This window comes from Fukomys damarensis, unplaced genomic scaffold (genome assembly GCF_012274545.1).
Source record: "Fukomys damarensis isolate Sample0158 unplaced genomic scaffold, DMR_v1.0_HiC HiC_scaffold_16, whole genome shotgun sequence".
NCBI lineage: Eukaryota > Metazoa > Chordata > Mammalia > Rodentia > Bathyergidae > Fukomys > Fukomys damarensis.
In genome coordinates, this window is record NW_022900928.1 from 132,187,544 (window position 1) to 132,201,759 (window position 14,216).

The 14,216-nt window shown below is 52.1% G+C and overlaps 1 protein-coding gene across 8 annotated transcripts in view; it reads left to right on the top strand.

The window, feature by feature from the left end:
• Nucleotides 1-14,216, top strand: part of Agap1 (ArfGAP with GTPase domain, ankyrin repeat and PH domain 1) — a 468,989-nt gene that overhangs the window by 155,746 nt on the left and 299,027 nt on the right. For 5 of the 8 annotated variants that reach the window (XM_033764720.1, XM_033764715.1, XM_033764721.1 and 2 more), the window contains exons 2-4: nt 1,249-1,307; nt 6,443-6,530; nt 7,230-7,241. In XM_033764720.1, coding sequence (XP_033620611.1) covers nt 7,232-7,241 — 10 coding nt within the window. In that variant the 5' untranslated portion in view covers nt 1,249-1,307; nt 6,443-6,530; nt 7,230-7,231. Of the gene's footprint in view, nt 1-1,028; nt 1,091-1,248; nt 1,308-6,442; nt 6,531-7,229; nt 7,242-14,216 lie in introns of those variants that run through there. The other 3 variants (XM_033764716.1, XM_033764717.1, XM_033764719.1) reach the window with 2 other exon arrangements.

A 14,216-nucleotide genomic window follows, 5' to 3' on the forward strand; every position in this document is an offset into this window, starting at 1 on the left:
CCTTGCCGTTGTCACTGCAGAGAGTGCTGGGGTGCATTCTGTGCGTTGAGGCCTCGGTCATTTTTATTGTCTGGCTTGTGCAGACTGTGAATTTAATGCTTACTTAACCAGGGTTGGGGTTCACTACAAGTGCAGCCATGGGGAAGCTCAGTGGCTGGACACTTGTGCATGTGCTGGGGAAAGCCCTGGTCATTTACCTCATGCCCTCTTGCACTGTCCCATGCCACTGTGAGTTCTGTAAGGCCATGCTCACTGTCCGGAAGGAACAGTTGAGGGTAGGCGTATGGCGTATGGCTTTGTCACCTCGATGGTGGTGTGGTTAACAGCAGGGTTAGTCACCATCTGTTTCCACTATTGGGCTCCCGAGGTCCAGGCTCCCGCAGTTCATGGGTGCTGTCTTTGTCTGTGCTGAGTGAGGGGGTGCGTGGCTGGCTCTGGGCTGGATGCCGCATTGCGAGATCGCACTCCAGTGTCAGCCCCCATCTTGTCTGCATGGGTGCGGTGCGGGGAGGGTGGCTTGGGTGTCTCTGAGGCTGTGCTGGGGACCCGTCGCCCATCCAGACACCTTCCTCAGGGCTTCCGCCCCGAGCTCCTGCAGCCAGCCTCTGCTGACCCGTCTGCCTGCTGGGCAGTTGCTGTATCCCCTCAGAGCCCAGCATCTCTGCTGTCAGACACAGTCCTACTGGCTCCCCTCGCACTTTCTCATCAGCCGAGCATCTTCTTGGCTCCTTACTGCCAGCCAGTTCCTCCCAAGATTCCTAGCCGCCCTTCCCTAGAACTGGGGTCCCCTTCCCCACAGCATAGGACCAGCAGCATCTGGTCCAGAGTGGCTGCTGGCCCTTGCCGCTTTTGTCCTGTGGACAGTGTGTTCCTGGCCTGCCTGGCTGCTCAAACATGCAGGACATTTCAGGACACTGTGACAATTTTAGCACACTGAAAAAGGAAATGAAAGTTGGCTGATTTGGAGTCAGTTCCAAGAGAGCCAGGAGCCTCCTGGAACATCACACTATGGGCAGCAGTCTGGATGGTCTTCGGATTTGCTCTGGACACCAGGAAGGCCTACCTGTAGCTGAGCGGGGTAACGGGGACGGTGTGAGTCGGGCCTCCCTGGAGGGTGCGAAGGGACATAGAGGGCGGGCTGTACTGCCTTCTGTGTGCCTCCCATTGAGGATGGCGCAGTGGGGCCTTTGAACCTGCTCTTGGCTGAACCTTCATTTGTAACTTTGCTTTCTCTCTGCTCTTCTGCAGATGCCTTTGTGAACAGCCAGGAATGGACGTTGAGCCGATCGGTGCCAGAGCTCAAAGTGGTGAGTGGCTCCTGCTGGCCTCAGTGCTTTGTCCCCGGCTGTGGGAAGAGAGTGGCTCCGCAGGGTGGCATGGAGCCCACGGGGGCTGAGCTCTAGCACTGGAGCCCAGAGGTGGACGTGCACTGGGGTGTGTCCCCGCGAAGGGCCAGGTGTCCCTGGTGATTGGAGGCTGGAGCCCTAAGTGTACCTGCCGCGGCCACAACAGCTGTCAGTCACATTCTGGATGCAGTTCAAAGCCACAGCACCTCCTCTCTCCTGTCCCCGCTCTCACATGTGTGTGCCCACACACTGGGGGAGATTTATCTGAGGATTTCAGTAATCAGCCTGCAAGCTTGGCTATGCATAGTTCTTAAAAACTCGACTTTATTATGAAATACTGACATAAAATTAAAGAGTTTTGTGCTTTTATATGAACTTTACCCTTTCATTAAAGGTTAGATTGGTTTGTTTGTCTACCGTGCATTGCTGTGGTGATATACCTGAGAATATTAACTTAGATGAGGAAGGGTTTATGTCAGCTGTGGTTTCAGGGGTGTCAGTCCACGGTCACCTGGGTCTATTGCTATGTCCTGAGGTGAAGCAGAACATGGCAGAGGGACATAGTGCCATGAGCAGAGCCTCGAAGCTCATGGCAGCCAGGAAGGAGAAAGAGAAAGACAGAGAGGAAGAGATTGGGGGCCAGATGTAGTGTCCAGCACCACACCCCTGTGATCTACTCCCTTCTTTGAGGCCCTGTCTCTCCACCACCTACCAATGATGCCATCTAATTCTGTTCCCATTGGCGAATTGACCCGTGATGCAGTTAGATCTGGTTGTCTCTAAAAGCATCCACAGCCATACCCAGAAGTGTATTTGACTGATTTCCCAGGCATTGCTCAACCCATTCGAGTTGACAGTCAAGATTAGCCAGCACGGTTGGCTGACATGGAAGAGGCCTGTTGTGGTCATCTCCTGAAGCCTGCCCCACCCACATCCTGTGCCTCAGGATGGAAGGAAGTGGGGACAGGTCCACTTTTTAAATAATTGCTATGGCCCGTGTCTAGGTGTACCCCAAAGCCTCATGCAGTCATGGATGGGGCTTTTCAGATGTGGCAGATCTAGAGTGTCATGCTGGGATTTAAGGTGTATGATTATGAAATTACTCCGCTGATGGCTTTGGCACTGTCCTAATCCTAGTAGCCCAGGTAGACTATAAAAGGGACAGCAAGAAGCTGCTAAAGGCCCTTGCATGATCTTGCCTGCCTGCTTGCCACTGACTGTTTCTTCTCTGTGTTGCCCCTCTGCCACGTGCCACCCTGTCTTGGAGCCAAGCCAACTATGGATTGAAACCTCAGCAAACTATGACCTAAATAGATCTTTCCTCCTTTCACTTTGGGTGTAAGGTATTTTGTCTCAGCAATGAGAAAAATACGACAGTCATCTGCTCTTTGTCACAAGATACAGGGCCTATGGGTGTGCTTGTATACACATGCACAGTGTGACCTGTGCTGTGGTGGGCTCTGACCACAGAGAGAGGGCTGGTAAGTTCCTACCGGATATGCAACAAGATATGGTGGGACGCATTCCTGGTGTGGCTCCAGCATGTGCCTTTTCTGTCTGCTGCACGTGCTGTTTCTCCCAAGCCCCTGGCCCTTTCTTCTCACTGACCACAACTTCAATGGGTGCTTAGTGGGTGGGACAGGGCCCTTTAGGGTGCTTGGTCTCAAATAGGGATTACAGCAATGAAGACTTTCAGGACTTTGCGGAGAGCAGATAGGAGTCGTTGCCAGGAAAAATGCATGCTTTCAAACTTAAGAAATAAAGACCAGTGTGTAGGAGGTGCCTGATTCAAAAACCTGTATACCCCCTTGCTGTCCCTGGGCGGGATCCTTGTGGTCCTTCTCCTCAGTTTCCTTTCCTACCTTTTTCTGTAGCATCTTCCAATGGATGTCTTTTCTGACAGAAGACAAAGTGTCCTTTGATGGAGTGTCTGACTTAGAAGCCCAGGGTTTGATAGGACTGGCTTCCAAACATCTACATACTCTGTTGTCTGTGTGCGTTGTTACCACCAACCCTGGCACAGTATTAAACCATGGGGGACATTTCAGAAATGCCTGTCTACTGGGTGACGTGAAGCTGGTGACCATACTCTCAGGAACTTAGAGACATCGGCTAGTTTCAGATAAGCCCTGTTAAGACAGCCCAAGTACCCAAGTGTCCAGAGACAGCAACTTACTGACCACAGCAGTATTTCTGAGGCACTTACTCTGCAGGCCTTATTCTAACGTGCTTCTTGGAATTATCTTCCTTAGTCCTGATAGCTGCCTATGATGGGAACATCCTGCTGTTATTCCCATTTCAAGGATGAGGAAAGTGAGGTTTGGGGCATAAGGAACCGGCTCGGGAAGCTGCAGGCAACAAGTAGTAGTGCTGGATGTGAGGCTGGAATCACTGCTTCTACCCTGGCCCTGCCCCTGCCCCTGCCCCGCAGGACGTCTCTGTGTCCACCCGCTGACTGACACTCGGGTCCCATATGGTTGCTGAGAACTGAAATGTCCCTATTGTGACTAAGAAGCTCAGTTATAAGTTTTTAAGTTGAAACAATAGGGGGCCATGGCATTATAGATTACTTTCTTATTACCGGACATCACATGCTCCCAATTTAAGGGAGACAGGTTTATTTTATGGTTTCGAGGGATTCCATCCTCAGTTGGCTGGCTCCAAGGCAGAACATTATGGCGGGATGGGTATGGTAGAGCGAAGCTGCTTGTTATTTAGGGTGGCCAAGAATCAGAGCAAGGGAACAGTTGCAGGAGAAGAACAGACAAGGGTCCAGACCAAGACCCCAAGGCCACAACTCCGTGAACCCCTCAGGCTCCCTGGGAGGATATCTGCTTAATCTAACAAAGTTGACATACAGGATAAATCATCCCACAGTCTGACTGCGACCACCAGGAAGGGACCACCCTCCTGAGAGCCCACCCAAGAGGCCCATGTGTTCCCTTGCCAGTCCACAATTGAGAGCATTTCTACCAAGACCCTGGTTTTCTGCTGGGCTTTCCAGAGCATGTCACTGGAGAGTACTTGGTCTGGGCACAGGTCAGGTTCCACGAAGGAGGGGCTCAGTGTGGGGCTGCTATCATCCCCAGGACGGACCTTTCTTGAGACTCGAATTCACGCTCTGTCATGGACCAGGTACTTGTCCACAGTGGCAGGAGGAGTCCCAGCCTCCGACCCCCTGGCTGGACAACCAGGCATTGCTGTGGCATCCACCCTCCATGGCGACATCAGCAGGCTGCATGCCCTCCTGGGTCCCTCCACAGATCCCTTGTATGCTGACAATGTTCAGGGCCTGAAGAGCTGCCCTGAAAAGTGCCCTTTGTTCTGTCAGGCAGCCTCTGAGGACCTGCAGGGCTGCAACTGTCTACTGCCCTTGTGCGGCCCAGAGACTGGTGGCTCCTCACGTCAGTGCCTTAGGACCCCTGTCCTATTTCTCAGGCGCAGCCGAGAGGCGATGGAAAGCAGTTTCCATTGGGCTTCCAGTGGGCTTTCTGTGTCATATTTTGTAGCGGATCTTTGGGATTCCATCAGAGAGCACAGCTCAGTGTGTGCTTTCTTTCTGACCATGGTGGTACCGTGTCTGAGGGATTGTGAAGTTGTGTTGTGGTCAGATCATCAGCAGTCAGTTGGTTCTGGGGCCGCATATCTGCGCCAGGCAGCACTGGCTCCATGCTTCTGCCTGAGCCAAAAGCATGAGTAGACCGTAGCCATTTTCCTGCAGAGGGGCTTTGGTCAGCAGCTTGTCAGCTCCTGTTTGTGTGATTTCCTTGAGCTCCCACCTGGGAGTTGGATTAAAAGGCTCCATTTCCTTTTCGGCAAACTCGTGGTTACCAGTAAGTGGGGAAACGTGGAGCACCAGGGCCTTGCTTTTCCTTCCTGTGATGCAAGGGTGCCAGGCTCATGGCTCAGACATACAGGTGCAGGTCAGAGGTGACGACCTCCTCCTGCCTGGCACACAGCTCTGCCACTGTGCTGATGCCTCATTCTTCCCATGAAGCGCTTTGACCTGGATGGGATTGGCTCCCCACTCCCTGGCTGACCTCCAGCAGCAGGGCCTCCACTTCCCAGTGGAGCGTCAGCCTGATGAGCGTTTCCCCTCACTCTTGTTTCCTTCTCCCAGGCAGCTGTCGCTGTCTACCAGTTTGCTGGGAGGTTTGTACCTGTAATGTCTGCGAGATGTCCGTGCCACCACATACCACCCACCCTGGGAGGGACCAGTGTTGTCCTGCTGCAGGGTGAGCTGGGTCTTGGCCCATCAGCCCACAAAAGATTGGGGCTTCTGTTCTGCCTAGAAAGCACAAGCTGAGCAACGCTTGACTTGGAGCGTTTTCCTCCTTGGGTAGAGAAGCTAATCTTAATTAAAAATTTAATTCTGCAGCATCTTGTTTTGGATTTTCTCCGCACAAAGCTGACAAACAGTATGTGCCCTTGAGCAGAAGAATAAGTATCAGGTGGATATTCTCAAGTTACAGAGGGTGCAGGTAAAAAGACAGGTTGAATCCGGACGGGACCAGCTGTCATAGGCTCTGTCTTCGCCGTCTGGCTTTGCCCTGCCTCTTGGCTGTGGAGCCCAGCAAGCTCTACTCGTTCATGCACTGGTTCCTTCACTTAGCCTGTGCTGTGGGCGTCTCCATGGGCTACTTGCTGTGCTGTGCTGGAGAGCTAGGTGAACGGTGCAGACCCAGACCAGAAGGAGTTGGCAGCATTGGCAGGTGGCAGACCCATATCCCATTATCCCGATGCAGCCTTCGGAGTCGGCAGCTGACGGGGGGCATGGAGGGGTCCCCGATTGTGGCTGTGGCATTAGGCAGGTGTTCTAGTCTGTGCAGGCTGCTACAACAAAGACACCCTAATCTGGGTGGTTCATGAACAGAATACTTTTTTCACACAGTTCTAGAGGCCGATGAGCAGTGAGGTGAGAGTGTTGGATTCCTTCTTAGCCTGCAGGAGAATGTACCGAGTTCCTTGTTGAACACACAGTGAACATGTGGTTATGATGGTGCTTGGTGTTGCCGGATATCGTTGCCTCTCGGGTTGCAGTATGCTAAACAGAGTGATTTCATGACCCTGAACATTTGTCCATTTCTTTGCTGCAGGGGATTGTGGGCAACCTGGCCAGTGGCAAGTCGGCCCTGGTGCACCGGTACCTGACGGGCACGTACGTCCAGGAGGAATCTCCAGAAGGTAAGCTGCATGACAGGCGGTGACATGCAGCTTAGGGGAGTTTAGGCTTTTAAATTTACATTAGCATATTCAAAATCATTGCTTTAATGTGTCATATGGCAAGCAAGTAATGAAACATACCAAGCAGTAAAAATCCTGAAGTGTACTGTTCTTTTGTAGGAATTTTAGCAAGCCAATTATATTCACCCTGGCATTTGGAACGGTGGAGTGGAGCCATGAAGTCCCATTGAATTTATCTCCTATGGAATGGTTCTGTCCTTTCCAATATCAGTCCACTGTTACTCCTAAATATTGGTTGGACGCTTCCCTGATTGCATATTGAGTTTATACCCAATGTTGCTTAGCCATAGACAGCAGTTTTTCTAGCTGAGACTTCCAGATTATCACCGCCATATGTTTGAGTATGTTTCCCGTTTATATTGTATTATGAACATTTAATAATCATTTTGCATGTGAGTTAGGTATTTCTTTTGCCATTAGACATTTGCTTCTTCTGTTAACATATCCATATTTTATTTTTTGCTTTAAATATAATTAATAATAATGGTAGGAAGCCACGTATCTCCTTAGTCAGGTGTAACTAGCTCACAGGCAGTTTTCTAAATTATATTTTCTCTCCATGTAACCTTTTCAATCCAACTCTGAGACACTGAATTTCTGGTTCCTTCTTTTTCTTACTGGCTGTTCCATTCTTTGCAGATATGGATGCAGGTAACTATACATTTTCTTCATGGCAGCGCTTGTCTTGTTTTGGAGAGAGAGGAGAGACACAGCTCTGTACTGTAGCATTCCCTTCCCTCCCTGTTCTGTGTCTCATCCTATTTTGTTTCATTTTTCCCTTTTTTTTAAGTTCATCATTCCACCCTGTTTTGTCCCTTAGCTGTCTTTTGAGCAGTAGTTGTAAGTAGCTTCACGTGTCCCCTGTAACACATGTTCTAGTACTTAACGCTTGTCCTGGTGACTGTGGACCCATTCACAGAGAAGAGAATTCCGAGGGGCTCTGCGCAGGGCCTCCCAGAGTGCCGCAGAATTTTACAGTCCTGTGATGCAAACTCAAGGTGGTTGCATCAGGGAAAGGCCCACTTTTTAAATTCCCCCCATGGAAGATGGCTGAGAAGAGAGAAAGGCAAGAGGCTTGGAAGAAAGTCTTGTATGTGGGAGCACACGGGGAAAATTAGGCTATCAGCAAGAATAGAAGCAGGAGGTGGAGAAGTAGGAAAGAGTAGTGCTTCCCTGGTCTCCTGCTCTTTTCCGGGACCTGTCCCTGAGTGAGGCACGTGTGATTTGTTCCTCTGTGTCTGAGTGTGAGTGGCAGCCAGCCAGTTTGATTTGACCTACACAGTCTTGCCCTGCCGTTGCCTGGGGTTTTCACTCACTTCCTGGGGCTCACAGTTGGGAAAGCAATTAAACCAACTCCTGAGGGTCTGCTGCTAAACCTACCACTTACGAGATGAACAAGATGAACACCTTTTCCGAGGGAACCTGCCTTCAGTGCCCCTCAGGCCCTCCAGCTTTCACCTGGGACTGCGGGAAGTTCCGTCTGGCCAGCTCTCGCAGCTTCTGCTCTTTTCCTTTGGGCGTTCTGTTTGTCCCATCACCTTTGTGCCACACTGGTTTCTTTGCTGTCTATAGTGGGCCCTGGTATTTTGTTTAACAAGGGGCACTGATCTTGAATAGTTACACAAACAGTAAAAACTATATGCAGTAGGGTGACCTGTGATCACCGACAGCCCCACGCCTTCAGTTTTCTTTTAAGTGACACCTTTCTCTAAGCTGGAATTTCACAGTGTCACACCTGGTTTTTAAAAAACCAAACAACGCTTTTCTTCCATCTATAGGCTGGGGTCTCACACTGTCCAGGGCCCTTGTGACTGTGACCTCAAGGGTCCAGGAAGGGGTTGTCTGGGTTCTCTCCTTACACCTTTGGGCTCACCCTGGCCATCTGGCATTTAGTTCTTGACCTAGAGTTTTTCCATGGGGGATTAGTGCAGCACCATGCCCAGATACACTGGAAAGGATGTCTCAGAGCCTCAGGGGTACCCCCGAGCCCTCAGCCCTGGGCCCTTTGAACCTCTGTTTTCCTATAGCTGCCACCTGTTCCTGGTTAGTTGTAAGCAGGCAGTGACTGGCGTTGCTCTTCTCTGCCAGCAGGAAGCTGACTCTTCACTTCCTGTACTTGGGACTTTGAGCCCTGTCATGTGGCCAAGGGAGCTGGGGCTGGCTGTCTGGAAAGGAAATGAATGAGGAAAGCTGTGATTGCCTGTGCCTTCCTCTAGGATCCTGAGACTTTCTGCTCAGGGAGCCCACCACTGGGAAGCCCATAAGTTAACACAAGGTCGCCTGTGCTTGCTTGAGTTGAGGTGCATGTTAGAACATTCTGAAGTTGGTTGGGGTGTAAGTTGTGGTGTTGTCACCCAGACATGCAGAGAAGGTATCTTGGGTGCTGTGAGTCGCATTGGGTGTCCAGTTGCTAGTAGTCGAAGCTGAGGACAGCTGACCGGGGGCATGGCCGGGGTCTGTTGGGGCGATGGAATTTAACTGCTGCCTGCCCCTTCTGTTTCTTGGTATTACCTCTAAGTTGTCCTCTGTGTTGGGCTCTTTTCATTTACTCTCGAAAAATACCCAAGGCTGGAAATTTAGGTCTGTTCCCTTTGCACAGTTTTGCAGCTGAAAATTCAAAGTCAGGTGAACCATTTGTTTGGTCCCTGGTGGGGGCCTCATGTTGGATCCCATCAGGGCAGGAACACATGAAAGAGGGATCTCGGGGCGAGCCAGGAAGCCAGAGGGCTGGGAGGGGACCATCATGTTCTTTTATAGCAGCCCTCAAGAGACCTAACTAGAGTCAAGTCAGTGACTTTAGGGTCCAAGGGTACACTGCCAGCGCCTGATTACATGCAGTGAGCCCCACCTGGCAAAGCTTTCACCAGTCCCTAGGCTGCTACACAAGGGAGCAAGCTTCCTGTACCTGAACCCGCTGGGGACCCCATGGACCATGCCCACCACAGCGTTCCGTGCTAGTTCAGATGGAGGGTGTCCTGCTAGGGGCCTGGCTATGTGACCCAGGGGCACCCTCCGCTCACCTTGCGTCTGTCCACAGTGGTTCCTCTTATTTAATTAAGGGGCAAATACCCCTCGTCCCAATTCTGGACCCTCCTGGGGTGTTGGGGTTGCTGGGGGCGGAGTGGTGAAGAAGAGCTACCTCCGGGGAGAAATGCAATGTGCAGAACCTGCTGCGGGCCCCACTGTCCGCTCCTCAGCTGCACCCCGGCCTGATAACTTGCTGTGGAAATTTTCCTCTTAACGGGGAAGAGAGCTGCTTCATTAGGTTGTGGTGATTTTAGCAACAGTTCAAGTGAGGGAAGGCTTTCAATGTTATGCTGACTATCATTTGTTTAAAAAAAAAAAAAAAAGCTTCTATAAACATTTTAGCCAGGGATTTATTAGCTCAGTGGTTCTGCTGCCTGCCTTGCAAGCGCAAGGTCCTGAGTTTGACCCCCGGTACCAGAAAAAAAAAAAGCTTTAATGTTTTCAATGTTATGCTGGATATCATTTGTAATGGCTATCTCAGCGGGGAGCTTGTGACTCGTGAAAGTAGGTTAGAGAGTACAGTTTTTGTATACAGGCAGCTGTGTGCGTTCACACACGTGCAACATATGATTGTGTTTCAGAGACCCAGGGCCATTTTACTACCTCAGACTGGATGGTTGAAAACAGTTTACCCCACCACCACACCCCCATTCTAGAGGCCAGAAATCCAAACTGAAGGTCTGAATGGCTTCCAGCAGCTGGGGAGGAGAATCTGGTGCCAGCCTCTGATGGCTGCTGCCATGCTTGGGCTGTAAATCCCACACCCACCCTGCCTCACACTGCACTGTGCTTTCCCCCGCGTCTCTGTGACGGCCAGCCCCCCTCTTCTTGTAGGGATACAAGTCGTGGGAGCCGCAGCCCACCCTGTGCCACTGTGACCCCCTTTGCACCAGTACAGCTTGGAGGAGCCTGTTTCAAAACAAGGTCACCCCGCGGGCACCAGCGCAAGGGGCTGAGTGCGTCTACTCAGGGATGCAGGTTGGCCTTGGACAGTGCCCTGTTCTGTGATGTTGTTTGGGGTGAGCAGGAGTCTGCCCAGAACCCTTGTAGTTGGCCCAGTCCTGCCTGTCATGCTCTCCCTGGCCGTGGCTTTGCCACACAGGAGTGGCTCAGCTTCCCACCTCTGAGGAAGACTTCATAGCTGCCATTCACACCCCAGAAGGAGAATGGGTGAAAGTTGCGCTATTGCCATGAGGGCTCTAGTCAGAGCTGCTGATTAGGATTGGGATGATGCTTTGGCTGTGTTGTTCTGGTTTCTCTGCAGTGTGTAAGGCATTTAGTATTCAGGGTGCACCTAACCTTCCATGAAAGCACCCCTGTGGCACCTCTTGGTCTTTAACTGTCCCCTCAAAAAGAAAGTCAAAAGTATCACATGGTAGCACTGGGATGTGGACCTTCCCTGAGATGGTTGGGTCCTTGAAAGTGGGGGGATGACGTCCCCCCAAGATGGTGAGACCATTGGCCCTGGAACCTCTCCCTGGGCCAGTCCTGTTCCCTGACTCTGTGCGGTGTGAGCTGTGTGGTTTACATCTGTATGTCCCCCAGAGCCTCATCACTTACAGTCAAGCCCTTTGGGGGTGGATCATGGGTCATGGCTTATCCACTCCTGAGTTTATGGCCAGATGTGCTGTTGGAAGATGAAGCCTGTTTGAAGGAGGTGGTCCCTGACGCATGGCCTGGAAAGGCCTGTTTCCCTACCCGGCTCCTCCCTTGACTCTCTGCTTCCTGTCCACTGTGCCAGGAGTAGCCATGCCATCCTGCCTTGGAGCCAGCCAACCACTGACTAACCACGAGCCAAAATAAACACATTCCTGCGGGCTTGAGCCACCAGTGGTACATGTGTGACTATCCCATTGGGCAGCTTGTACCATTGGTGGGACTGCCCTAGGCTGACTGATGGGACAGTCGAACATGTACCACCTGAGGTTGAGCCGCCTGGCATTGAGAGATGTGGGTGACAGCACCATCATGAAGGTGTTAATTTGCAGGTGTTGGGTATTGTGTCATAGTGACCAGAAAAATGACTTAAGACATGGGTCTCTCCTTGGCTCTCCTGCATATCAGTAATTGAATCTTTAGTTTCTTGTTGGCTCTTAACTGACTGAGATACTTGGGCAGAGAACTGCAAGGCTGTGGCAGTGCTGAATCTGTCTAGGCCAGTGGGCGGCGAGTGCCTGGAGAGGAGCCTGGTTCTGGGGACAAGCCCCAGGAAGTCTGCACTGGCCCCGCTGCCTCTCCAGTGTGCAGTGCTCCAGCCCTGTCTCTGTGCGCTCCCCACCTTCTGCACACATGCAGCAGCAGCCCAGAGCTCTGCAGGTACCCGGTTTCCCTTCCCAGAAGTAGAAAGCAGTGACCGATAGCTAGAAGCCTGGCCCTATGCCATTTGTTTTACCAGCGGTACAGACTAAGGGAGTTGGAAGGATTGAGGCAAAGAATCAGCGGCAGGTCTTCCACTGGGGAACTTGCTAGAGTGGGGAGGGGAGGTAGCTTGCTTCCCAGGCGGACGGGATGCCTGGGTGTGGAGGGAAGAGTGGAACAGATGAGGGAGAATGAAGAAACTTGAGTGTCCTGCCAGGAAGGCGAGTTAGGAACAAGTGTCAGGTTCCAAGAGGCACTACAGCTGCCAGGTAAGGATGGGTTTGAGACGGTCATCCTGTGTTCCCCAGGGGTTGGTCTAGGGTCACCTTGGATCCCATGGCCTGCAGATACTCCTGCCCTTGATCAAGTGGACTGGTGTCTGCACCTTGCCTACGTCCTGCAGTACACTGTCCAGCCTTCCTAGATGACCTGGGCACCTAGCACAGGGTGGTGTGAGTAGTTGTGGTGCCACACTGTTTGGGGAATAGTGACAAAAAAAACATTTCCGTGTGCAGTGCAAATGTGTTTCTTAGGGTGCTGCGGATCCCTGGCTGGCTGGGTCTGTGCAAGTGGAATCGGCAGGTACAGGGAGCCCGCCGTGAAGAAAATGAGTGAGGGGATTGCGTAGGCAGTGCCGATAACTCAGGGTTAGGGAGGACATTGGGGAGCATAAGTCAGAAAACTCTAAAATGCCCTTTGCACTGTGCCCAGGGAGCCAGAGAGAGCCTCTCACACCACTCTGAGTGCGGCACGGCTTGTTTGGTTGAGCTGGTTTGGGGAGAGTCTGATAAGGACTTGGGCAGCTTGGAGGGGAGGAATGCACTGGTCCTCATGCAGAGGGGAATCTGGAGTGTGTGACCCACATCGCTATGAGCGTGAGCAGTAGCACACTGGGGCAGTGGGGCGCCGGCGGCCCGGAAGTGTGCTCCAATGCAGGACCCTGGAGCTGGAGGGCACCCTCCCGAGCTGCCAGCGAGGTGGGCCCTTCAGCACCCGTGTCCCGCTGATAGTGAGTGGCCCTGCCTGCCTGGGGCCTGGCTCCCAGCCTGTAACAGCCGCTCACGAGTCCTGTGACGTTAGACCGTCACCTCCCTGCCACGTCTCCCACTGCACAGCCCAGAGTATGTATGTGAAGCTTGGTGCTAGCAGGTAGACAGCTCCAGCGAACAGCAGGCATCAGTGAACTGCACAGCCCTTTATCCCCGTACAGGAAGGAGGAGCTTCCTCCCCATGTAGGTTTGTCACATGTGGTGTCACCGAGTCCCTGCTCTGGTCTTTCTCAGTCCTCTGCTTCAGCGGCCCCGCCTCATCTACTTTTCTCCAAGTGTGACCTCCTGGCTAGTCCTCGCCTCTGATCACACGCCAGGGCTCAGGTCTCGGGCCCTAGGGGAAAAGAATCCATCTGCGTGAGGCCCTACCTGTCCACGGTCAGTGGGTAACCCAGGTCCCAGCCCTCATCTCACCACATGGAACCTACGGTGAAGCATAGGCTGTAAAGCGGGCTGGTGCTGCGGGGCCCCATACAGGGCCGGTGAGAGGTCTCCGGGCAGGAAGGACGCTGGGCGCAGGGCTTGCGGGTGCACACAGGGACAGGCAGCATCTATCTCCTCCTTTCCGCCATGAGAGAGGTCAGCATGAGCTTCCTGCACACGGCAGGGCCCTGGGGTTCCCTCTGCGGTTGGGTTTGTGTTGCTGCTGGTGTCACAGGCTGCTGGTAGGCGTTCTGGTGGCCACTTGATTCTGATCCCAAGGGCTTGCAGGCTGCTGTCCCAAGGGTCAGTCTTGCCACCTCCCCACTCCAGGACCCAGCCAAAATTGCTTCTACAGATGTGTCCAACGCTCCCTGAAGACAGGGATTGCAGGCGTTTTGTTAATGAATGTTTATTTAGTCTCTTAGAAACCAGCCCTGTGGTAAACACCCAAAAGCCAGCCTCGTTTTTCTGAGACTGAAGTACATTTAAGCTGCCAGCTTCAGAAATTATTTCCAAATCCATTAGACTTTTTAAAAAACTTTTGTCAGCTACCCGTGCTCCACAGATGTTAGGGCTTATTTCTAAAATTGTTCTCTGGACCAGGTTTAATCTCCAGCGGGGCAGCGGGTGGGTCTGTGCAACACTAATAAAATTGGAGTTGTTTTGAAAGCTAGCCATTTAAGTTTTCGACATGAATTTTCCCGTGTTACTTGCAACTAACTGATTGTTAAGGCACGATGGCTTTTTTTTTTTTTTTTTTTGTTTTTTT